This window comes from Vollenhovia emeryi, unplaced genomic scaffold (genome assembly GCF_000949405.1).
Source record: "Vollenhovia emeryi isolate VEMERY1.0 unplaced genomic scaffold, V.emery_V1.0 DF939203.1, whole genome shotgun sequence".
NCBI classification, from domain to species: domain Eukaryota; kingdom Metazoa; phylum Arthropoda; class Insecta; order Hymenoptera; family Formicidae; genus Vollenhovia; species Vollenhovia emeryi.
The window spans coordinates 633,191-656,870 of NW_011967163.1; the positions used below are offsets into that span (position 1 = coordinate 633,191).

A 23,680-nucleotide genomic window follows, 5' to 3' on the forward strand; every position below is an offset into this window, starting at 1 on the left:
CGCGAGCTGCCTCCGCGGCCTCCGGTGAGCGATGCTGTTTGCTCTGAAAATGCGTTATTGTTTCACCGCGATAAAAAATTCAACGTTTGGATAATTACATCAGAACTGATCGATCGGCAGAGGGGACAGGTGGGGAACGGGGCGGGGGATCGCCCCGGGCGAGTTTCCACTGGGTTACTGACTTACTTAGTCCGACCATTTCTGCTGAGCGCGGTGAAAAGGAAAAAGAGAGAAAGAGAGAGAGAGAGAAAAAAAATAGGAGAAAAGAAGGGGCAGATTTTGCGGTTTAACGATCGATCGATCGTTTTGGTGGCGGAGATATGTCTCTCGAACGTCTTCGGGCGATAATTCAACTGCCGAGTTTCGCGGGCGTTTTATCAGGCGGGAAGAAACACGAGTCTAGGCGAGAGAAGAAGATACTCTTCTTCCAAGAAACTACCCCTCTTCCCGTATACGCCGAATTTTTAGGCTTGTTTTCTGTTGCTACACTGGTGAACTAGTGCAACAAGTTAGAGTAAGACAAGTATATTTTTCTCATTCTTACTGCCTTGCTTACTGCACTAGTTCACCAGCGCCGCAATAGAAGACTGCAAGCCTTCCGAAAGCAGCGACATTGCGATCGTGTACTATTATTTGAAACAGGGTAGCGATCCTCTCTTCCGCGATGTTTGTACCACTTTCTTACAATTTGCCGTCTCAGATGCGTCCGGGCGAGGACTCACCCGCGTTCCCACAATGAGCATAGTCGTCCGTGTAACCGACTTGGAAGAGAAGAAAATGGAGGCACGCGATACGGAATCGCGGTAATCCCTAAAGAAGAAAGAGAAATCACGCGATCGAACACAGCTGATTTTTCCGAATCTCTCCGCTCCCGCAGATCCACGATCTTCGAAAGACTCGGGACGAGTCCTCGAGAATTTATTCATATTTCCACGGGCACGAATTTAAGACGCTTTGGTGGTAAGCTCGCCGATCGGCGAGTCTCTCCCCGGCGCGGTCGACGGCGAACGTTTGTCCGCCCGCTCGTTCTCCGCGTGTGGGCTTCCTCCATCCACGAGAATGCACACCGGCTCTATTCCTCTATTCCTTCCATCCGCCCGCGCGGATCAGCGAGAGCAGAAATACGATGGGTGAGCGAGAGGAATCGCTACTTTTTTTCGGTGCGGGCCAATCGGTGCGTGGCAGCTGCGATCCTTTCCCGAATCTCTTTCCTTTCGCGTGTGTTCCCTCTTTTCTTCGGCCCGACACAGGCCCAGGTTTTCCCCGGGTAATCCCTTCGAGGAAGAACGCACGACGGCCGAGGGGAGGGAGAGAAAACAGAGAGAGAGAGAGAGCGAGAGAGGGAGGGAGGGAGGGAGAGGAGAGAAGGGGGACAGAGCGGTTTTTGCGCGCGCGGGAGCGGAAGAAACGAGGATGGCCCGCGAGAGAGGACGACCGACGATCCCGCGCTGTTTGCCTTTTATTAAACTCTTGTTAAACGCCGCCTTTCACCGCACACACAATTGAATCGGCAAAACAGCGAAGATAATACTCCGGTATACGCCCGCAGGACCCGGAGGCTGCAACGGGAGAGGGACGGAGAGCGGACGAGGGAGAGCAAAAGAGAGATAGAGAGAGGGAGGGAGAGAGGAGGGAAGACTTACCGCAAACACTAGTTCCTTGTACGTCTTGAAATGGACACCGTGTAATCCGCCTCTTTATGCAGCGACTGCGGGAATCGCCCGGGATTCCTCTCTCAGCCGAGGATCTCGCTCGCGCGGGGGTGGACCTTCGGCGTGAAAGGTGGGCCCCTCCGATCGGGCAGGGCCCCCCGAGATCGATTTCTCGTGAAAGGGAAACCTCCGCGAAAACGGCGCGGTCCGCCCTCCGCAAAACGGGCCCCCGTTTAATGAAAATATTTGGATGTTTCCTCGACTCGAGGTCGACACAGGTCATTGAAAGGGGCCCGTTTCGGCCTCAAAGGGCTGGAATCGTGGGCCCTTCTTCCTTGATTGCGCGCGCGCGCGCGTTTACGGAACCCTTCGCCGTCTCGAGGCCACTTTAAACGATCCACAATGCAGAATTGAGTTCTATTGATACCTTTGTGCCGCGTAATACGAGAAATATTTCAGAGGGAATCTGGATATGCGACTGTATAAAATTGTACGTTACTAGGCACACGTATGAAAATACATAAAGTTTATTTTGAAGCAGCGTTTCTCAAACCGGCAGGCGCGGTAACGTTTTCGCGGGGGGTCGTTTTTCCAATTTTTCTTTAACCGGACGAAACAGCCTCGCCCTGGCGAAAATTTTAAGTGAGAGACAACGTTTATATTTATTTATGAAGAGTTTTATCGATAGCTACATTGTTTATAAAGCGTTTTATTGATGGTCACACCGTTTGGTAGTATGTTGCAAACACCTGGTTAATTCTTTGCTGACAATAACATTTTACAAACACTTGGAAAACTATAATGGAAACGTTTGACATTGTATCGTTAAACGCAATTTGAACACCTGTAATCGTGAACGTGTCATAAACAACTCCATGTTTAAATTTATATCTCACAAACATTTCAATAGATATTTTAAAACCCAAATAAAACATTGACTCAACATTTAAACAAACTTCTTATAAACATTTTATTTTCGCCAGGGCGCTGTACCCTCCTGGGTTTTCGCGGGGTGGTTCATGGGGCTAAAACTGTCTGAGAGACGCTACTTTAAACAATTTACAATTAAATCATATTTGTTTAAAAAATATATAATTTGTAATTACTCATGCATTGCGTGATGTAAAAAAATATATATAAAAAGAATCGAAATGTGTACGGAACGTAAAGTGTGCACGTGCGCGAAAATACACACGACGTATAAAAACTAGAAATAAAATTCAATAGAACCTGTATTACACGTGTAGATTATTAAAGCGGACTATTAATCACTTTAAAACGATTATTCCAAGCTTTTATTAAAAAAGACGACATGCGCGTTACGCTTTATTCGTTTTTCGCTAAAAAAAAATACGTATCTCGATATTATTCGATGGAGAATCGAAAGTATAAATGGATATTAACACTTCGTTCGGAGCTTCGCTCTGGGATCGATTAGGAAACAATAAATAAATAAAAAAATACACAGCAAAAATCTGCGCGTGTTTTCCCGCGACCGTCTACCCGCGCGACGATTATTATTATCCGCGGTTCGCGCTCGTAACGGTTCGTTGCGTCACCGCGTCGCCCCGCGCCGCCCCGCTCTCCCGGGCACGCATCGGTGACATCGGTTTATAAAAAAAACACTTTTAATCGCTGGCTTGAGATATGTCTCAACATCAGAGGTTACGCCGTGAAAAATAACGGCGATATCGCGGCCCGGCGGTTCTATCGTTATTTATTGCCGCGGCAGAAATGAAATTCCTGGAAAGGGGGGGGAGAAAACCGGGCGTTTTTCTCTCGATCGAATCGCGCGCAAACACACGCGGCCGCGCCGCGCCGCGAATAATAATGCCCCGGCTGTCTCGCGGAAATCGGCGCGGGTGCTGCGCACCGAGGGGGGGAAAAAATGGTAAAATTCCCAGCTCGTTACGCGACTCGTTGCGGGACAATCGCTTGAGCCCCTTCCGAGAAACAGTCCCCTCGAGAGAGGCTCGCGTCTATCTACGTTTGTCCACAATGCGTTTAGCATCGTTGCGAATTGGAACGAAACGCAAGTGGATCAAATTCATCCTCGGCAAAATTTGCAACCGAGCATCCAGAAAGTTGGGCTGCTCACGTTTCGTGATCCAAATAGGCCAGCGCGTGTCGAGGGCCTGTTCGCCACTTTCAGACGCCCTTTTGTTTTACTACAACGCGATAGTCTCCAATTTGATTCATTCGGAACTAAAACAATGCGACTTGATTTATTTATATTTTCAGCGCTCAAGTTTACTTAACGCTCGCTCTCGATTTTTATTTTAACTCACTTTAAACGACCTGTAATTCGTGTCGGATTTGTCAAACACTAATTTTGTATGTATTTGATAATACACGTATTACGTACGCGCATATTCGCGTAATGTTTCTCGCGTTACACGATATCGCACAATTAGAAATGAAGTTCTACCTTGGTTTTTTTTCTATTTATAATTTTACGTGCCACGTTTTGATATACGCGCGGCGCTTTCGTACGCGCATATGTTCTGATTCTTGGAGCAATTTTCGTTTCGTAAAAACGTGCAAAATTACACGGTAAAATTGCATCCCGGGCTCCAATCCAGATCGTCGAAAGCGGATCTAGGTAGCGTAGCGTGGAAAAAAAAGAAGAGCCCGCGGCGGAGTGATTTATAAACATCGTGTATTTCTGTGCTGTGTATTTCGTAGTCGGCTCGACAATGACGGGAGCGAAAAACAGCTTTAATCGTTCGCCCGCGCATTATCTCGCGCGATTCATTTCTCCTTTTCGTACGCACCTACACAGTGGTAACGAGGTAAAAACTAAGTACTCGTACAAAACGTAGAATATTGTTCTCCATCTTTTTTTTCCAGTTTTCATTTCCCTTTAAAGTCGGGGGGAGGAGTAGAAATTTTTGCTTTAAGGGCACGTGGTAGGACTTCTGTACGCGCACACTTATGCATCGTTTTATATATATATATATGTATATATATATATACACACATGTTCTTTTTTCTCCCCTACGTATACTTTCAACGGAGACGACGTTATGCGATGCGGTACTTCCGACAGGTGTAGATGCAATGTAATATGGTAATTTACGTTTCGCGCTTCTGTGCTTACATTTTCCTTATTGATTGCCGTTACTTTGCTCGTCGTCCTCTCCCTCGTCCACCCAATCGTCAGCCTCTCTCGCTCATTATCCGCGGCGATTATTATAATTGACTAATAAATACAGTGGCGAAAGTACGAGATTACAGAATCTGGCCTGCGCTCACGCAACACGCGAAGCCTCCGAGATACCGATAATTGATACATATATACTTAATTGCTAGCCGCTCTCATTAGGTGTTACACAACGCTTGACCTTCCGACCGCAAAGCTCTTTTGCTCTATGTGCAACTAGCAGCGATAATTACATCACCGACTTATCGATGGATAAGCGCATTTTAATTTAGCACGTAACCGCTCGCTTCCGCGTCGCGTTGCAGGTGGCAGATGGAAAAAATGCGTCGGACGCTAAGCGGATTAAAGAAGTAAACAGAGGGTAGCTGTGTGTAAGCAATTGTAGAATAAAACGCGGCACCTTAAAAAGACGAATTTAAAAGAGCCTGTTTTTCGGACGGAACTGCGTGGTAAGAGTAAAATGGCATTAATCTGAAATAGTCCCGTCTCTAAAAAAAAAAACCCCCCGTTCAAGGTGACTTTTAATAAATACATAGGCTGCGTTCAGCAGAAAAAGCTGCTTTGCAACTGTTGTAAAATTCGTGAATCTGATTGGTGTATTCTCTTAATCTTGAGTGAATTTAAGAGCATACGCCAATCAGATTCACGAATTTTACAACAGTTGCAAAGCAGTTTTTTCTGCTGAACGTAGCCATTATTTGTACACAATTTCAGACATTTCTATCCCAGAATCTATCTCTATCTTTACTTAGGCCCGGTATTTCATTTTCTGATTACCTGTTAACCGGAAGTTAGTCGACTCTCAATCTTTTATTATTACCTGAGAAAAGGCAGAGAGTCGACTAACCTCTGGTTAACAGTTAACCAGAAAATGAAAAACCAGGCCCTTAATCGTGATCTGCTAAAATCGCTAGGTTTCCGTTTTTCAAAGATGCCTCATGACAACCACGACATTGCATTTTGTGCAACCAACTGACGCTACTTTACTTAATGAGTTACTTTCGGAGAGTTTCTCAGTTCGAAGTAAGCTCGTGCGACAAGATACGGATACGCGTTGCCAGTTTGTACCAGTTTAGTCAGTTTTATCCGGTGGCACGGAGAAATGCGCGACGACACATATCTTTTACGTAGATACGTACTAGGCATAGATCCTAATGTAGCCGTTTCTTACTTATTACCATTAATCATCCTATGCACAACCAAAATAACTATACCAGTATAAATGCTGGTAACCTTCTTTCGCCTCTTTTTTTTTCTTTGCACGCATCGCAAGTTCTTATTTTACTTAGAGAGAAGTGTAAAAACTAGCTTAAATCTACTTCACTTAGATCTCGCCCTTTTTTTTTCGCTCTCCCGCACGAAACGATCATTTCATTTCTCACAGTTTTATGCGTCCGCTATAAAGTCGTACAGCGCAGAATTTTTACGTCCTGAAAGTGTGTTAGGGTTCTTTGTTATCACGTCGATGTCTTTCTGCCAAACTGCGCGACACGAAATATAAATTGGCACTTCATTTCTTCATTCTGGGCTGTATAAGGAGACAGTCTAACACGGTGAAATAAATTTCTGTTCCTAAACTCGAAGAACGATTCCGATTAGGGAGAGAGTTTTAGTATCAGGGATGAAGGTTGATTTACATATATCAGCGAGGTGTCCGTTCAGTTCCGTCAGTATCAGTGATAATAAATATTGTTTTCTTGTTTTACAATGGACGTGTTCACACACGTCCGGCACAGTCCCGTATTCGGGCCGTTCCATCTCATTTGCTTTTTTGTTCATATAAAGTTGTAACAATCAATGTCAATTCGTCATCTATGTATAAACTTGAGTCATCTTGAAAATCATTGCATCCAAACTGTATGGATAGGTGTGATTAACCGTCACTGATATATCACGAACATCACTGACACGGCATTGATACGTCACGAATATGTGTAAATGCACCTTGACGCGAATTTGTCCCACGATGCGTCTTTTTCTCAAAACAACGATAGAGTCTAATGTCCTTAATGTCACGCTTATCCGAAGACTAATGATCAGTATTATTTATATATTTTTTATATATTTTTAATAAATTCGTAGTGCAGTTGGTCGTTAAAAAAATATAAGGAGGAGAAAGAGGGGAAAAAAACAAATAAATTAATCAGACATTTCCAAAGAAAACCGTACTTTGTAAATATTATCCTACGAAAATATCTTCTTTCACTTTGCCATATCTATGTTAGATAGAAATCGTCAACGAGATAAGACACAATTTACAAATGTAATATCCAGGATTCGAGTTTTGATTGCCGAATGTTTTTGTCCTTTTACTGACGCGGATTTAAAAACTAAGTGTTTAAATGCTATGTCATCTCCACGGAGAAATACGTATCGTACATGATACGTAAACTGTAAACTCGGTAAGAATACATACATCGAAAATATATAGATATGTATAATATATACATCTTTCTGTTGTAGAGTCAAAGTAGAAGTTTCAGTCGCACGGAAAACACTTATCGCGATATCATTATGTACTTCGCGCGAGCTAGATATTTTTCTCGGGCTAAAGTCTATCCGGCGTCGAAAAATACATCGATTCAGAGACATTAAAAGCTACAGAGTCAACGCAACGATCTCATTCCTCGTGTCTGTTAGTTTAACTCGACGTTGAAAAAAAAATATATATATATATTGTTATTACAGGCCTTAATTAGGAAGAACCGTCTCGTTTCTTTGACCTTTCCGATCGCGACCATTTCTTTAGCGGCTATACTTGACCAGGGCTTAGGCGTGGGCCTCATTAACTTCTCTTCAACTCTTTTACCTGCGCTGAAATCGCTCGCGGCGATCCCTTCGTTACCTCTTGCTCCTCCATTTGTGTTGGCTGATTTTATTACGCTATGACTACATTATAACCCTACGATATATATCGCGTCGTATATACCTGATATGTAAACGAGGGACATTTGAGCATCACCTATGATTCGAGTGGCGTTTTTGGCGGGGTGTAAGACATCTCCATCGTGATGCCGCCGCTACCGCGTCGGAATCGCGACGGGATTCCCGGGATGTCGATGCTGTTGCGGGGCTTGCGCCTGCTGAGGTGTCTCTCGACCCACTTCAACATCGTCAGAACCGAGTCCGTGCTGGGCAGACGTCTTTCCGCGGACGTGCGAATGATGTCCGATGACGCCACGCGGAAAGTGGCGGCCATACCTTTCAGTGCCTGGACGGAAACAGATTTATATTCTCATTATGACCGATACGCTAATGCGAACGTCGCTCTTGACGGGGGCCGAAAGATATCCTCGCTCGGACAGGAGCGGCGGAATCGATGCAACTTCGTACCTTCATCGCGTCCTCGTCCGTGACATCGTCACCGACGTATATAATTCTGATACGCTCGCTCCAATCCAGGCCGAACGCCGTGCGCAGGATGTAGATAGAGGCACGGCCCTTGTTCCACTCGACCGCTGGCTTCGCCTCGATGGCGCAGTGCGCGGCGCAGGCCTTGAATCCCGCGCCCTCGATAAGTCTTTTGGCAAGATCGACCATCTTCGGGCGACCCTCCATCGGAGTTTCGCGATAGTGGAACGTGAGAAGGGCACCCTTGTTCTCGACCCAGGCACCGTCCCTACAAAGCTTTATCAGCACAGCAGACGTGAATACATTGTAGATTTTATCGGGATAAATACAGAGAACGTGTGCGTTTATGATTTGAATCTCTCAACTACTTCGCGTGACATTCGTGAAAGATTTAATCAATTAAATATGTATTAACGATACAACGCCGCTGACGATTCCACAGTCATTACGGACCATTCATCATCCTCCGTCAAAACCTTCCGAGCGGCATTGCATTCACACCTGTATCTATAACACGAGGATCGATGGAGATCTCGCGTACCTGTTCTTGAAGAGTTTGCATCAGACTGGCTACCTTGTCCTCCAGTTCGGCTGGCATGGGATGGACGAACTTACTTCCGTCCGGATGCAGGATCTCCAGTCCATGATTCCCGGCGTACGTGATACCCTCTATCCCGACCATCGACTTCACGTTGTTCACGTTTCTGCCCGAGATAATCGCGATGTAAACGTCCGACATGTTCGACAGCCTCTGCAGGACGTTCTTCGTCTCGAGCGGCAGGATCGCCAGGTCGGGATGCGTGGCGATGGGCGCCAGCGTGCCGTCGTAATCCAGGAGGAGCGCCAATTTATGATTATCACCGATGTACCTAGGGGACATGTGGTTGTCACTGGATCGTTATCCGGCTTTCGTCATGAGTCAGGTAACATTCGCTCGCGCGGGCCCGCCGTCATCTCGTAAAAGCGTGCTCTTATCAATGCTCTCTCAATCCTCGTACACCCCGACTTACAAGGTCGTGGGGATGTTTTGGATCAGGGGGATATATTTAGGATCGATACATCTCACATAGCAGGAGAGTGCGTCGTAATTGCATCGTCGTCACCGCCATCGGCGACGACGTCACAAGCATAGCCGCGTCGTATCGTCACGCTGCGACGTACCCAAACTCATGCTCGGCTTAAGAGTATCAGAAGCGTAGCTGGTTCACTTAATTACTAATTTCACGACTTCGGTCTCGAGTATCAAGTGCAGTGAGCTCGAGAGCTTGCGCTCCTCTCACTGCCTCTCACGCGAGAATGATAATCGTCTCGCGCGAATACTCGTTTACTTATTGTAAGGATATCGGTGCGTTATCACACCTTATGGATATCTCCCGTTTCATGCGCATGCGCTGGTCGGGCCCAGTCATGCACATCTCTTGGCGGATCTGATACCTACTTGCTCAGGTAATCGTCGAAATCATCCATTGTCACGGGCTGCATCGTGGTAGCGCCCACGGAGTCATGCTCTTCGAGAGATCCCATCACCTGGAGGAAGGACTTCATCCAATAATTGACGTCGTATATCCGCTCACGTCGGCGCAGGTGGTTCATTCTCAACGTGCGTTCGTCCTCGGGCATGGTGAGCGCCCTGTCGAGGATCGCGATTAAATCACTCCGTATACCAAAGTGCACCTTAATTAAAACTAGATCGCAAAGTGTGGAAACGCGAAACCTCGCATGGACAAAAACGGCGTATAATTTACTCTAGTCCAGACCGGTCCCGTTACGGTGGCAAATCAGGTACCTGTGAATCACTTCCGCGGCCTCGTCGATCTCATAAGGATTGCAAATCAAGGCCTCGTGCATCATCTCGCCGGCGCCGGCGAACGGCGACACTATCAGCACTCCCGGAGGCGTGTTGATCTGACAGGCGACGAATTCCTTGGCGACCAGGTTCATGCCGTCCCGGAGCGGCGTGACGAGAGCAACGGCGGCGTCCCTGTAGAACGCCGCTAGCTCGTCCTGGCTCACGCAGCCGTAGATGTAACGTATGGGCGACCAGTTGGGCGTAGTGAAGCGACCGTTTATGCAGCCGATCAGCTGGTCCATCTCGAGCTTCAGGTCCTGGTACTCGCGAACGTCAGTGCGTGAGGGTACTGCGATTTGAAGCATCGTCACCTAACATACGCCACGCAACGTGATTTGAATATGACCGTTCGACCGCGTCTGATACCGTCGGCTTTGCGAGGCAAGAGCTCGCAGGTAAAGCAGCATTAGATAATGACCTGTTCGCGGTGCTCGGGATGTTTCTCCAATAGCATCTCGAAGGCTTTCAGTCTGTGAACGAGGCCCTTCGTGTAATCGAGCCGGTCGACGCCGAGGACGATCTTCTGACTCGACTGCATGACCTTCTCCGCGGTCTCCGCCAACGAGACGAACCTGTCGAACGGTATGCCGATCGGCAGCGGTCTTACCCGCACCGTTCTACCGCCGTGCTCGACCAACAAGTTCTTACGGTCCACTCTGCAGCCGAGACACCTCTGGCAGCAATCGACGAAGTTGAGGCAATAATCCTGAATGTGGAAACCCACCATGTCGCATCCTAAACGTCGCCACAACGAGAGTCTAACGTTAGAAATTGATCCGCGAGGAGTTTTCCCGAGTTGCGATCGGGGATCACTCACCCAGCATACCCTGCAGGATCTCATCGGCCCACGGGAACAGCCTGAAGATGTCCCACGGCGGAAACGGTATGTGAAGGAAGAAACCTAATTTAAGTCTGAGATTCTTCTCTTCGGCCGCCTGTCTGATCCAATTGGCGGCTAACATAAGATGATAATCGTGCACCCACACCAACGGCGTGCCGTTCTGCTGGTTCTCCTGTTCCTTGTGAATTTGTTCCAGCGCGCCGACCTGCATCAGACAGATTCGCCTGATGTTCGAGAGAGCTAAGAATTTGCTTCGTTTACTATTTTCATGACATTTAACTCGTAATTATTGCAACTTCCTTTTGCATTGCGAGGGTTGCAAATATTTTTAGTTCAGAATTCAGTTTTCGATACAATTTTTGTAGCTTCGTTTCAATCTCACGTCCTCTGACCCTTCCTTTGTGAGTCAATTCCGTTTTTCGTTGTAATTAACTATTGAATTTCAGTTTTATTAATATTTGATCATCATGAACCCGAAATAGGTTTTTTAAATGTTGTCTTTACAAAATGCAATAACTGTGTACATCCAATACACACGCCTCACTTTGTCGGAGAACGTAAGATTATCTAAAGATCAATTAAAAATCATGTAATTTATATATCACCGCGTCGCGCTGAGGACGCAGAGCCGAAACGTACGAATTATCACGAGACAGGGTAGTGTCTCGCGCCAAGTATAAGCGAAAAGTTTTAAAGTGACATATATTTTACCACGGAATGTTAATTGAGTACCGATTGATTCACGCATCTTAATAATAACTGCGTCTTGATTCTCGAAGCCGACTCTTTGTAATTCGTTTTGTTACAGTGAATATTATCTGACAAAATCGTACTGTCTTCGCGGCGAACTGTTCGTTGACCGCGGAATACGCGCGCCAGTGTTCCGCGATGAAGGTCGCCCGATCCGGCATGGAGTGGAAGAGGGGCCAGAAGGTTCCATTGCAGCATCCGTTGTAATACGAGTCGAAGATGCCGGCGTCAACGTGCACCGCGACAACCTGAAAGTAAAGGAGGGAAGATTAAGATTGAGAACTCGGGGGGGATTCCTCGTCGCGATTTCTCCGCGATCGTTCGTACTCGCCGATGATGCAATGTTTCGGGAGGATCTATAGTTGCAAGCATATTGGTGCAATGCAATCGTCGTGTCAGACAACGTCACAGAATACGACGGAGCACCTTGGCGAACACGCCAATGAGTGTAACTGTATTTTTAGGTGTTCCACATGTGAAGCGAGTAATCTCCTACAGCCATGTACGCATATATACACATAAATATGCAAGTTGTTATTGTTAACAATAATAATTATTAATATTGTTGCACATTAATTATTAATTATTAACAATTACTGTTAAATATATAATTAAACGTTTCATTTAAAATGACAATGTTTAGCAATAACGTTGTATGTACAGAATTGTGATTACGGCGGGCATTTCGAGCGTTCCTTTACATTTATAATTCAGAAAATAGAGAGTAACAACTTAAGCTTATGTACTTCTTTTCATTTTGGAACTGTAAAGTTGGTACCTCATATCTCAAAAAATCATTTTTTTTTCAGTTCTGAATGCACCCCGAAGAGTTCTAGAGTTCCTTATCAATTTTAAAAATAGTTCTGGCGAATTAATCTAAAAAAATTAAATTAAATTTGAAACTTGGGGACGCTGACTTCACAAAATGATATCTCGAAATCAGCGATAACACTAAAAGTATTGGAAATATTTAATTTTGCCATTAGGATTTCCTTTAGAACTCTTGAGGGGCTACCCAGAACTCCCAACAGAACTGCTGGAGCTGTTAAAAAATTTTCCTCCTTCGGGGACTTGGAAATTTGTACAGAATGTTACAAAAAAGAAAGTTACAGTGAGCAAAAATATTTTTAGAAGCTTCTATATAATATCTTAGTGAGAAATGATTCGTCGAAACAATGTCGACATCGACATTGTCAAATTCGACGTCGACCGACGAATCATTTCTCGCTGGGAAAAGTCATTTCTCGGTGTACACGGGAAAAAGAATACTGTTAAATTAAACCAAATGACGTTGCTCGAATTAAACGTTAACGTCACGGGCTGCCACAAACATAAATAATTCACTCAACTGTATTTGCTATGGATTTTAATTTCAAGCATTGAACTAAATATTCAGAATATTAAGACAACAATATGATGCTTTTTATTTATTGATACTCATGTTGTTTCAACGATTTTATTTCAATTACACTGATCTTGTTGATGCAACATCATTCTTTTTTCCGTGTACAGGAGGAAAGGTCAATATTCTGGGAGGTGATAGTATCGGTCACTTTAAACACAAATGTTCACATGAATACATGTCCCATTCCCGACTGTTCCCGAGACAGAGCACATTTTGTTGACGTCCTCGTTCAGATAAAACATGAACAACTGGGAAGCGTTCCACTTTCACGCAATGTATTGAAAACCTTGGAAAACACTTTACGATTCGGAATTCTGCGCGTAGGAAAGCGTCGACGATATTCTGCAGCAGCAGCAGCAGCAGCAGCAGCACTACCATCACAGAAACCGTAAACATACAGCGTATCTGCTTATTCGACATTTGTGAATATGCGAGGCATTTTCAACATTTTTACAATGTTATCAGCACAACAGTCAACAGACGTATAAGAGTAAATTCCCGCAGACGTTTATGAGGCTGGATGAAGGGTGCGGTGCACAGAAAAAAAAGTGAATACGCGAGACATTCAAGTAGCTCTATCTCGGAAACAGTGGGGAATGGGACATATATTCGTATGGACATTTTTGCTTAAAATGACCGATACTATCACCTCCCAGAACCTTTCCTCCTGGTACACCCTGTATGCAAGGTTGTATATCGCGTGTCGAGGCTCGAGTTAAAATCGAACATTCGACGGAAAGGGAGTCGCGAGGCGGGAAATCGGTCCGATAAGAAATGGGACAGAGATAGTGAGTATCCGGCCGTCGCATCGGAAGCGCGTAAAATTCGATTTCGACCGATCGCGCCCCTCGTTCTCCCGCGAAAACTCTGTTATTTTGCCCGCGACATTGCCTCCTTTATTTCCGAGCGCGAGCGTGAAAACAGGCCGCGCCAAGAGGGATCGCTCCGCCTGACGCAAGCGAGCAATCGCTCTCTGACGGGCGATAACGCGGTTTAATACTTTTCACGATAGACACAACCAACCGCGCGGGCTGACGGTTTGTTGTTTCTCCGCGACGCGGATATCGCCGCTTTACGGGCACATTAATTAAGAGAGGTCAGGGAAAGCGACGGCGGCTTCTCTCCCCCGTCGCGTACATACGTCCGGACGGATCGGGAGATCGGTCGCGCATTGTTTTATCTCGGGACGGAGGGAGAAGGAGGGGGGGGGGGGAGGAGAAGAGTCTCGTACGTCGTCGGAGTTGCTTAACCGGCGGCCACGATAATACGATATCAATTCACCGACGATTTCTTTAATCGTCGAGCGAGATCGGGTGGAAAGAAGCGATGACCTCGATCGATTTTAATTTGAGGGATCGCGGGGTCAGAACTGTGTTAAAAGCGCTTGCCGCTCTGAATTAAACTCCGAAGCGTCGCGTAAAGCATCGCGAGCGCGATTAAAGCTTATTCTGCAATGGACGCGAGACGCTAAACTGCGAGAGATCGACCAATCGCAGTCAGCTATGAGAAGAACGAACGACCGCCATTGGCCGATTTCTCGCGTTGCGACTTAGCGTCTGGCGTTTTGCGTCCATTGTAGAATAAGCTTTAGAGACCGCTAACGGCGCGTTTCGCGCGGTCAGCGTCTCCCAAGGAGTCCTCCCAATTAAATTTGGCGCGTGCACACGTGTCGAGACACTTTCGATTCGCGCGCGACCACAGATCGATCGAGTACCGTTCGCGGGAAATTTGAAAAATATCCCGTATCGTAATTTTAGTTACAAGGAGAGATACTTGCAAGTCGGCCAGCAAATAAAAAGTATACCAGTTCCGACTGGTATGCTGATTGGTATACCGACGCATACCAGTTCCGCGGCGTAATTATTTCGGCGCGATCATCTCGAATCCCCGTCCGTTACTTTGCCGAGATACTCGAGTTATCTTTGTTATTTAGAGGCATCAGCGGCGAATCGCATCGGCGGTAGGATTTTATGGAAACGTGTATCTCGCGTTTCGCCGGACGGTCCATTTAGGAAATAATGAAAACACTTTAATTGCTCGTTATCGCGTGTCTCGCAAGCGTACTCCACGTGACATGATAGCCGGCTTTCCCCCCTTGAAGCGTTGTTTTTCCTTCTCGCCTTCTTTGTTTCCTACATGCTCGTCGTGTGTTATGCAAACATATTATTGAACGGCACGGCCAGCGATAGACGGCAAAATAGGGCGGCCCGAGCAAAGAACGGTCGATGTAAGGCGGAAAAGCAAGTCTCAGAGCGAAGGACTTTTATGGTGTAACAGCGAAAAACTTATTCATAAGTGTCGAGAGACCTGGCGGTATCGATGAAAATTGGCGAAATTATTGCATTCGCATTTTCACAAAGAGAACAAGAGAGAAGCGGTGATTAATTCCGGTATAAATGAGTTATCTTTCTAAAATAGGGTAATCTCTGTAAAAAAAAGGCATATCTCTAAATAAAGGTATCACTCTGGAAAAGGAATGTTTTTTTAGATCCCCTTCCTTGTATTTTTACAGCATCAAGACGTCTAAAGCTTTCGTTTATCTTTGCCAGTATCATTTTCGTTTGGGAATAACAATTTTTCTCCGCGTAATTTTTCGAACATTTCGACATGTTTGCTCGCGATTTGTGCGCGAAATTAACACTTTCCGGAATCGGTGCGAAAGCGCGGCTTATCGATTCTCTGAGCTTAAAGAGTTTCGGAGTCACCGGGGTCAGTTTGTATCTCTTTTTTTTCCCTCTCTTTCCCCAAATAAGCCCGGTTCTACATCGTATCGTAGCGTCGCAAGCGTCGCAAATTATAGATTCGACCCATCAAATTAGAACCTGGGGCTCGATTCTCGAATTCATTCGAAGGAGAAACGTATGCGAAACTCCTGCTCTGACGGAAAAAGTTGAAAGTCGATTGATTAAAGGCCACGCGAATAGCCAATCAACTTGCAACTTTTCTGTAAGAGCAGAATTTTCGCGTACGTTTCTCCTTTGAATGAATTCAAGAATCGAGCGCCAGTCTGCGACCCTTGCGACACTACGATACGACCAACGTAGAACCGGCTTAAAGGCTGCAGATCAGACTAGCAATTGGATTCGGATTGGCAATTGCTAGACTGATTCGGCCAGTACAGTGGCAGATTTGCGTCTTGCCGCAGCTGAAAATTTCCACGATAATCATTAACGGCCGTCGCCACGCAGCCTGCGATCAGCGGCGCGCTTCATCGCCGCCGTTTCGTCCAACGCCGTGCCGTAGACTTATCGCCCGGACATCGTTATCGGCGATCTTGAAATCCACGTGATTCGTCCGCGACGCCCGCACGCGTGGGTGTATACGTGGTATCCGCCGCTAATCGCCGCCGGCAGCTACAAGTCGTTATTTTACAGGCGCGATAGGCTTTGCAACGCTGTCATGCAGCCGATAACCCACCGATCGACCTCGTGACACGAATATCCGTGACACTGCCAGCCACTTCGAACTCATTCACGCGCGAAATCGCGTTAGGCGATCGATAGAAGTAATAATAAAAGTAATAATAAAAATTTTTTTAAATAACAACAACGGACTATAACGAGCTACGCGCTCGACATTATGTGTCCGCGCTACGCAATACGCGAAAGCGCGCTTATCCAAGTTCAATCTCGCCGATGAAGAATCGAATCGGAGGTCGAAGATCAGTTAGCCCAGTTCACACGGGGCGCAGATAAACGCGGAAAGTACGTGCATAATACTGTTACGTTATCAGCACAGTTTTCTCAGATGCGTTGGCGTGTCCGAACGTCGGAGTTTCGACATTTGTCTCGCGCTGTCAAGGAGAAAAGACGAGCCGAACGTCTCTCTTTCTCTTTCGTATCGACAGTTTTCCGAGTCGAGTATTTGGTCCCGGAATGGGGACTCAATTATTCTATTCATTATTTAGACCTCGGAATCGGTTTGAAACTCCAGTTTGAGGCCCAGATGAGTAAAAAAATTGCGTTTAACCTCATTCTGACCCTCAAAGAGAATATAATAAAATATTTCATCCTCTTTGAAGCCTCTTAGGCCGAAGAGGATCTACCAAACCTCTGTTAATTACACTCGCACTGGCCTCTTTACTGCTGACAAATGACAAGAGGAGTATGTAAGAGGGTGTATGTAAGTGTACTTGTAAGAGAGAAATAGCGACTCTTTTCAGGCCTATCTGAGGTCAAAAATTCAACATGAAGACCTTGGTTCGGCCTCGTTGTTCCCAGTTAAAAAAATTATACGAGGCTAAACTGAGGTCAAAATATTCGATTCTGGGAGAGCTGTTGAAACCGCGCCGGCTTCGTCGTGCGTTGCTTCAATCTACGTCAGCGGCAAAAGTGGTTTATGACGATTATGAATATGAAAAGCGCGCATTAATCACTATAAGAGCTTTATGTTCCCTATCGGAAAGAGAGTAAAATGATCGCTTATCAGGGAGTACGGTCGCGTTGCTCTTGCCGGAAAATATGCGATATCGCCGTGAAAACAGTCTATAAATAAGCTGTTTTGAACTGTCGCCGAACTTTCTGGCGTCGAGGGGAACGGCACACGAGGGGCATCTCCCGATCAATTTGCCTCATCAATTTTCCCCTTCGACCTCGGAAGGCGATTTTCGCATCGGTTCTCTTCGAACTCTTCGCGAACTCGTTTACCTCGTAAGTAAGCGCGCGTTTCTGCGTGGCGTCATCGATCGAGCAGCGCCGGTCCCGGTTCTTACGAACGAAAGAAGAGCGTTCGATTAACGCGCAGCTTACCGCGAAAGGTGACCATTTCGAAATATTATTCGACGACGTGGAATATTACAGGTCGCTCGAGGTGGGGAAACGGTGACTGTTCTCTCAGTCACGCCGGAGGTTGTCAATGCCAAGGTTAGTACAACGCTACGCGTGATCGAAGCGGTGATAATGATAAGGCGCCGCCTGGCCTATATATGATTCACCTGAGCTGCGGAAATCTTGCCTCATTTCGTTTTACAAAATATACAAGCGTGGACGTCTCAATCTTCGAGCGCTTCCACATTACCTTAATTACACAGCTCTTCGTAGCATTCTGAGTAGCTTTTAAATATAATGGCTGAATAAATATAATGCTCGAGGAATCTTTAGAAAGATCATTTAAAGACGCTTTACCAATTAGATCCTTCTGGACTATGTTTGTATGTTTGCACATCTGCGGAGCTGCGTAGGAAACAAAGTTGCTTCGTATATATGCAAACTGCGGAAGGATTAAAATGACACCGCCTCAACACGACGGTCGAGAACAAAGAGGCGAGTTTCAATCCTTTAAATTGTCGACTTGATACACGCTCGAATGTTAAGAATTATTTTCTGGAAACGCATATCAATTACCAGGACTGTCGATTCAGGAGGAGAAAACGTCGCAGAGCTTCACGAGATTGCGAGAAAATATGGAAAAAATCGCTTGATTTAAGTACCTGAGTCGCGGCTATTTGCTCATTGTGATGCAACAATCGCTGAGCATATTACGACGGGAACCTGACGTTCTCACGACGCATATGAAATGTTAATATTAATATTCTCATATGAAATGTGAGATGAGCTATCTACTCTTTGATTGACAACTTTCTAAATTTAACTTCTTCGTGTCTAATTTATTAAAAAAGGGAAACAAGAATAAAAAATCTAAGTCGACAAAGTTATTCTACATTTCATTAGCTTTCATTTAAAAAAAACATCGAAATCGGTTCAAATTTTGAGGCTGTAGCCTTTTTTGAAATAAGAAATTTTATTTCAGCCCACTGTGCGTCGCGGCGGCAAGATATCTCGTCAAGTATCGCAGATAGTAACGAATACTTACAATTTCCCTGGCGATTTAATCGGCCGTTGTTTCGAACAATTTGCACACAAAAGAGTCAACGCGGTCTCTCTAGCGACCCGCGGGGGGTTGAGTGGCATCCAATTTTCCTCTTTTCCACGCGCACGAACGGCCGCTAATGCCCTCTAAAGTTTTTGGTGTGAAAATAAAACCATGCAGTGAAATATTTGCTTTATTGGAGTAAATATTCACTCTAATGGAGCAAACATTTGCTCCAATAGAGTGAACATTTCACCTCCATGGTTCTCTATTTTCACTCCAAAACTTTAGAGAGTAACGCGAATGCAAGACTACGATAAGGCGTCGCGAATTGCGGCCGCGAACTGTGGCCGCGATGAGAAATAGCGCTGCGATTGTGCTATTGCGATTAACGGAGGCTCACCTTTCGTGATAGCAGACCGGCTGTGGGCGTGCGATCGTTAGGGTCGGACTCGGGGATCGGCTCGTTCGGGTTTTCCATGTGCATGCCCGGCCATCCGACCCAGACTCCATTCCCGTTTATGACAACGGGTGCCACTGCGGTTACAAGACCACCGGCGCTGTAAAACGAGGAAGAAGTTAACGAAAAAAAAAACAGGTACAGACGTGCGAAAATAAGCGGGACTGAGAATCTGACGTTGGAAAAAATATTTTCTGTCGAAATAATTCTTGTTAAGATTTTGACAAATCAGAGTCGGAGGGAGACTTACAGAGTATACTGGATATTTTTATAGTTAAAATAAATTAATTACCGCGCTATACAATTGTTTATTTAGATAGAAAGGCTCTCCTCTTCCCATCAGATGTAACAGTGTTTTGAAAAACATACAATAACTGCGATACCGTTAGAGCGTTAACGGTAATATTTATTTGCGGCTGTGACGCAGTCTAATTATAGGCAGTTCATTTGATTCGCATTAACAGAGCGGTAAGCGATTTAACAGTCGTGCCAAACGCCTTCGAGAATGCGCTTTATCGGAAGTCTGCTTCCCATTTCAATCTGTCCATCGACAGAAACTCCCGTCGGAAAATACAGAAAGCAGATAGAAAATCTGAATATTATTCGTTGTCGAGAAAGAACGGGAAGAATAGATGGCAAAACAGAATGTAGATATCTAGGAACCGTCTAAGGTCACTATCGGAACGTGCCTCGACTTCGAAACGCAGCCGATGGTGTTGCTCGTTTAACATCCAGCATCCAGTCTCAAAGTAATTTTATTTTTAAGCGCAAAAATACTTCCGGCCAAAGAATCGACGTTAAAGATCGACGTTACGCCTATATTAATTCTCGTCTCTTTTACGTCTCTACCTAATCACTCTTGTACCTTAATCGTTTAATGAAAGAAACGCGTGTAAAAGTATCGCTAGAGAGCGAACGCGTCTGCAGTATACCGTATCGATCGACAATCGAGTGTCGCGGCTTTTTGCCAGAGAGAGGGGCGCGTTTGTCGTAATTAATTAATTATACATTTAGCGGACATATTCAAGCGCGACATTGAGTATAATGACCAACTTGTTTACGTAATACATCGCCGGCTGTGCTCGCCTTGTTCGTGATCGGCCAAGAGATTTCCCAACCTGCGTCGAATGCGCGTGAAACGCGTGACGACGTCGTGGCCTTCCGGGAGCCCGCACTCCGATCGCGATTAATATATATGAGTATCGCGTGCGAAAGCAACGGGATGCAATTCGCTAATTAGTCAACACGTGCCTACACGGAGGGAATTTTCTCTTAAAATTTATCCTGAAAATTTCGAAGAACTTCATAAGATTTTTTGAAATTTTACTAGCAAAATGCTAAGTGCAATTACAAGTGTAATAATTACTCTAAACTCTTGTAAAATTCTTTGAATAGCCGTGTTGTCTCACGATTATGCAGTTTTCAGCATCAATTTTAAAAGAAAATTCGCTCCGTGTACAGGCGGATTTTATTTGACATTATACGCGGTTATATTTCTCTTCCTCTACGGACGAGGCGGCAAGTTCATCAATACACAAACAAAAGGAGACGTAGAGATCCGGAATAGACACTCTGTGGATTACGCTGCACTTTATGATCACTTGCTGATCGATCTTTACCCTTTCACGACCACATGTCGGCCCTACTTGCAAAAATTAAAAAGACTCGCTATCAGTAATTTCGCACCGGCTTACTGAAAAAAACGTTGTATCAACAAAAAAAACTGAAAAATAATTCGGTTACAAAAGGTCGAGCGGTAAACAGGCAAAGTCAACGTTTCATCGCGCAAATAAAGAATCACACAAAATCCTACAAGTGGAAACGAATGTTGACAATTCGCGTCTGTTCCCTATCTCGAACAACATCTTTTATCTAATAGTACGCAGTCGCGCTATAATTACTGCTTACACGAGCTTTTATATGGCACTCCTATGACGTAGAAATTGGCGCCGACCTGTGTGTGTGCAATCCGCGCGATCTATTTTAAAGATGTCACGATATCGGATTAGAAACTGATCAAGCCGGGCGTGAAACGTTGGCGACAGCGCCGTCTCAAATCCGCTACGTTCGCGATTCGCCCTCGTGCGCTTCGCGGATGAAAAAATGTAGCTATCGTAGTTACAACCTGCATGTGGTGACTAAATTTTAATTGTAAAATATGGACAGCTAATATTTAATTGTGACAGCTTATTATTTTGCTACTGTGCCTATTGTATTAGGTGCGACAGCAAACCGTTTGCTGTGGTTTAGAAATTTATAGTTGTGGCAGTAAAATATTTTTAGCAAAAACCATGATTAGCTACGGTAGCGAAATTTTTTTTCAGTATTCGGAATCGCCCCCTTGATGACTCGGCATTGATCCCGTTAAGACCGAATCAGACTAGCAATTGTCGATGCGGATTGAATTGGGATTGGCGATTGTCTTCTAGCCAATGAGAGCAAAGCAGCCAGCGATTTGATCGGTTCTCATTGGCCAGAAGACAATCGTTAATCGCCAATCTCAATCCAATCCGAGTCGGCAATTGCTAGTCTGATTCGGCCCTTAATTGCGGGGTCTACAATGCGAGTTGCAGAGTCGTAGTCGTAAGAATAATCGACTATGGTCAATTCTGATGTGTTTGACGGAATTGACCAATCGCAGTCGATTATTCTTACGACTACGACTCTGCGACTCGCATTGTAGACCCCGTATAAGACCGATGGGCGAGCGCGAGACACGTGAATGAGACCGACAGACACGCGGTAGACACGTGCAATGACGCAGGTGGCGGTGTACGCGGCCACTGATCGGCCGCTTGCCGAGAAATTAGTGATAATTACACCGGTAATTGGGCGGCCCAGGTGATCCACGCTTCGTTAGCCCAGCTTGTCCCTGTCGCGCCAGAAAAAACTTCGTTTCCGTTTCGCAAGACTCGAGTTCGCGTATAATTACGCGCTCGCCCCGGAGAACATATCGGAAATAAACACCGATGCGTCATCCGCGAGGTAGCCGAGGTTTCGCAAAAAGAATGTCAGTTTTTTTTAAATTAAGGAAAACTTGATTATGAAAAATTGCTACAAGGATGCAACGGATTAATTAATTCGACGTAATATGTAATTGTCTCTGGAATAAAATTGCGTATCTACGATGCTCGGGTGAATTAGAAACTTTCCTTCAAGGTAAAGAACGCGCGACTTAATTGGACACAATTAGAAAAGTGAGAATTGCACGAGAGGATTTACGGAGATCGGTCTCGAAGGCTTTTCCCTCGCGCGCGTAAAGACCGCATTTTAATATCGACGATTTTTTTAAAATCAATTTCACGATATCAACGATACGCATGTAAGACCGTAAGAATTCGCATTCTAATCTATCGCGGGATACAAAAATTCCGCGTGACATTTTGTAAGAAAGTTAACGCGTACTTACATACATATGCTCGCGATTAGATAATACGCTCGTCGAAAAAAGTTATTTTGAATGCGATTAAGAAAACCGCCTCGCGCACGCCCGCCTTGCCGATACTCTTTTATCAATTCAATTAATCGCATTGCGCTACCAATCTCTCTCTCTCTCTTTCTCTGTTCAAATTGTTCATTATACAAAAATTCTTTCTCACTTGTAATTATTATTTTTTCTATGTAGCTTGTCTAACGCTTTAGGGGACTTGTCCTAGTTCGTTATAATAAATAAAGATTCTCTCTCTCTCTCTCTCTCTCTCTCTCTCTCTCTCTCTGTCTTTTAGCTAGATTTTAGTTGGCACGTATCGAATTTTCTCGATCGCCCACAGATACAGCAGTGCAAACGGCACTTACCACGCGCGAGGTCGTATTGTCAACATATTTGCCAAGCGAGAAGTCGCGGCGTAGACTCTACTATCACTCTCCAAATACGAAAGTTTCAAGTTGAACTTTGTTATTCGCATTTTTGTCGTCGTCCCCCTCCTCCCCCACCTCCCGTTACATCACCGAGCTGCTGTGTATCTGTCGCCTGTGTCTATGTGTACGCGTCGCATGTTTATTTTCTGATACGATGCGTCTTTTAATGAAATAATCGCTCCTTCTGTTTGTGACATATGCACGATCGTCACATATCTCTCCTCCTTCCACCGCGGCTCAAAATCAAACTTGCACTAAGAAACGCGCGGCTTCTTACCATTTTTCTACGTTTCAACCGCGTTACTAACCACAGTACAATTTTGATCGGTGCGACTACAAAGTTTTAATTTAAGGCCCACGTTCTAAGAATTCGTTTTTTAAAAATTATTAATCGGCTTGAACGTTTCTGAACATAAACTCTATCTCGATACGTGTTTTTACTTTAATAACGCCGGATTAAGTGCAATCGAGAACGAGCCCGATGTACACGCACCGGCATAAATGCCGTCCCTATCCTTGTGAGGTGCACGCACACAACTAGAG

The 23,680-nt window shown here is 45.2% G+C and overlaps 1 protein-coding gene and 1 long non-coding RNA gene across 3 annotated transcripts in view; one reads left to right on the plus strand and one right to left on the minus strand.

Moving 5' to 3' along the window:
- Window positions 1-6,071: 6,071 nt before the first annotated feature.
- The window catches only part of LOC105561697 (alpha,alpha-trehalose-phosphate synthase [UDP-forming]), a 19,478-nt gene continuing 1,869 nt past the window's right edge, over window positions 6,072-23,680 (minus strand). Inside the window, exons 2-10 of one of the 2 annotated variants that reach the window (XM_012011900.1) lie at window positions 19,223-19,379; window positions 11,690-11,854; window positions 10,833-11,061; window positions 10,434-10,750; window positions 9,953-10,326; window positions 9,605-9,796; window positions 8,708-9,035; window positions 8,149-8,442; window positions 6,072-8,026 (exon numbers count right to left, since the gene is read on the minus strand). In XM_012011900.1, coding sequence (XP_011867290.1) covers window positions 7,778-8,026; window positions 8,149-8,442; window positions 8,708-9,035; window positions 9,605-9,796; window positions 9,953-10,326; window positions 10,434-10,750; window positions 10,833-11,061; window positions 11,690-11,854; window positions 19,223-19,379 — 2,305 coding nt within the window. In that variant the 3' untranslated portion in view covers window positions 6,072-7,777. Of the gene's footprint in view, window positions 8,027-8,148; window positions 8,443-8,707; window positions 9,036-9,604; window positions 9,797-9,952; window positions 10,327-10,433; window positions 10,751-10,832; window positions 11,062-11,689; window positions 11,855-18,822; window positions 19,152-19,222; window positions 19,380-23,680 lie in introns of those variants that run through there. The other variant, XM_012011901.1, reaches the window with a different exon arrangement.
- LOC105561696 overlaps window positions 19,336-23,680 on the plus strand; it is a 10,610-nt gene continuing 6,265 nt past the window's right edge. The window contains exon 1 of the long non-coding RNA XR_001008921.1: window positions 19,336-19,417. This is a non-coding gene — a long non-coding RNA (uncharacterized LOC105561696). The remainder of the gene's footprint in view (window positions 19,418-23,680) is intronic.